This window comes from Etheostoma spectabile, chromosome 24, assembly GCF_008692095.1.
Source record: "Etheostoma spectabile isolate EspeVRDwgs_2016 chromosome 24, UIUC_Espe_1.0, whole genome shotgun sequence".
NCBI lineage: Eukaryota > Metazoa > Chordata > Actinopteri > Perciformes > Percidae > Etheostoma > Etheostoma spectabile.
The window spans coordinates 7,830,719-7,832,625 of record NC_045756.1 but is presented as its reverse complement, the minus strand read 5'-3'; the positions used below and the strand labels follow the sequence as shown (position 1 = coordinate 7,832,625).

Sequence of the window (1,907 nt, the reverse complement as noted above, 5' to 3'; positions counted from 1 at the left end):
CATTCAGCTGCTCTGAGTGTGGCAAAACATTTGGCTCCAAGTCAAACCTGAATACACACATGAGAACTCACACAGGAGAGAGGCCTTTCAGCTGCTCTGAGTGTGGCAACACCTTTAGAAACAAGTCACACATGAAGAGACACATGAAAACTCACACAGGAGAGAAAAGATTTAGCTGCCGTGTTTGTGACGTGAGATTTACCCGGCGTTCTGGCGTCAAAACACATAAATGTGTTGGTCCTATGAAACGAGAAGCTGATGGAGAGGACTGTGGAGGACCAGAACCAGCAAGAAGCTCACATCCACATTTAAAACCAGAGGCTGAAGACCTGACAGAAGAGTCTTCTGATGCTGAGACTGATGACAGTGCTGATTGGAGGGAGACCAGAGATCCTCAGTCAGCTTTAAACTCTCTGAAGCATGATTCAGGACGTAAGAAACCATTCAGCTGCTCTGAGTGTGGCAAAACATTTGGCTCCAAGTCAAGCCTGAAGACACACATGAGAACTCACACAGGAGAGAAGCCTTTCAGCTGCTCTGAGTGTGGCAACACCTTTAGAAACAAGTCAGACCTGAAGAAACACATGAGAACTCACACAGGAGAGAGGCCTTTCAGCTGCTCAGTCTGTATGAAATCTTTTAGACAAAGTGGAAATTTACAGTCACACATGACCGTCCACACAGGAGAGAAAAGATTTAGCTGCCGTGTTTGTAACATGAGATTTACCCGGCGTTCTGGCGTCAAAATCCATAAATGTGTTGGTCCGATGGAACGAGAAGCCGATGGAGAGTACTGTGGAGGACCAGAACCAGCCAAGAGCTCACATTCACGTTTACAGCCAAAGACTGAAGACCAGACTGGAGACTCGTCTGATCCTGAGACTGATGACAGTGCTCATTGGAGGGAGACCAGAGATCCTCAGTCAGCTAACATGAGTCAAGATGTAAGAAACCATTCAGCTGAACCGAATGTGGCAACACATTTGGCTTCAAGTCACACCTGAAGACCCACATGAGAACTCACACAGGAGAGAAGCCTTTCAGCGGCTCTGTCTGTATGAAATCTTTTAGCGAGAGAGGAAGTTTACGGTCACACAGGAGAGTAAGGGAGAGCTAAGGAAAGGAGAGTGACTCATTCAGCGGCTGGCTCTCTGCCTCTCTACCTCAACGACTTGCCGGAAGTTGGCTTATACTGAAGTTTATAGGTTACCATGGCAGCAGTACACACACATTCTGCTACGTTGATTTGACTGGAAATGGCCTTTCTATTCATTTTGTCTAACAATTTCTTCCATACCGAGGCCACTGTGTCAAGTAAAGAACTTCACTTCTAGTTTTATAAATAGGCGCTACTAGTTTAAATAAGAAAAAAGCACCACAATTGACAGCTTCTACATTGTACAACTCAACCAATCGCACGCACGCTTAAGCCTTGTAATGGTATGTTGTGCAGCCCTGGTTAAAAGCAGCATTACTGTACCTAAGAGGGCGATGAGGCGGTGTGCGTCCTGCGGGTGGCGCTGGTAGCGCACCACCTCCTCGTAGGGGCAGTTGAGGGCGTCGTAGCTGCTGGTGGGGCAGCGGGTGCAGCAGGACGTGCGGATGGTGCTGTGAGAACGCCGCCGACACAGACGCATGCTGCGCCTGAAGCCCACTGAGACCAAATCCAAAGTTAATGAGAAATGATCAATGCTATGTGAATGAAAGAAGTATTCAGGTCCTTTAGTTAAGTAAAAATTTTCATTTCACATTGTAGAAATACTCTGTTACAAGTGAAAGTCCTGCAAGTATCACCAGGAAAATCTCAGCTGGACTTGTAGTTACTTTATACTTTATAACAAAATCTCAGATTTTATAAACTGCATGTGTTTTGTGTGCAGGAATCTTAATGTGTAAAGTAACTAAAG

At 45.9% G+C, this 1,907-nt stretch overlaps 1 protein-coding gene and 1 long non-coding RNA gene across 2 annotated transcripts in view; one reads left to right on the top strand and one right to left on the bottom strand.

Moving 5' to 3' along the window:
- Nucleotides 1-1,907, bottom strand: part of mpp4b (MAGUK p55 scaffold protein 4b) — a 28,966-nt gene that overhangs the window by 12,085 nt on the left and 14,974 nt on the right. The window contains 1 exon segment of the mRNA XM_032506600.1: nt 1,481-1,654. Within this exon segment, the coding sequence (XP_032362491.1) occupies nt 1,481-1,654 (174 nt within the window).
- LOC116674086 (uncharacterized) overlaps nt 1-1,907 on the top strand; it is a 3,226-nt gene that overhangs the window by 296 nt on the left and 1,023 nt on the right. Inside the window, exon 2 of the long non-coding RNA XR_004327960.1 lies at nt 625-1,907. This exon is cut by the window's right edge and continues 1,023 nt beyond it. This is a non-coding gene — a long non-coding RNA (uncharacterized LOC116674086). The remainder of the gene's footprint in view (nt 1-624) is intronic.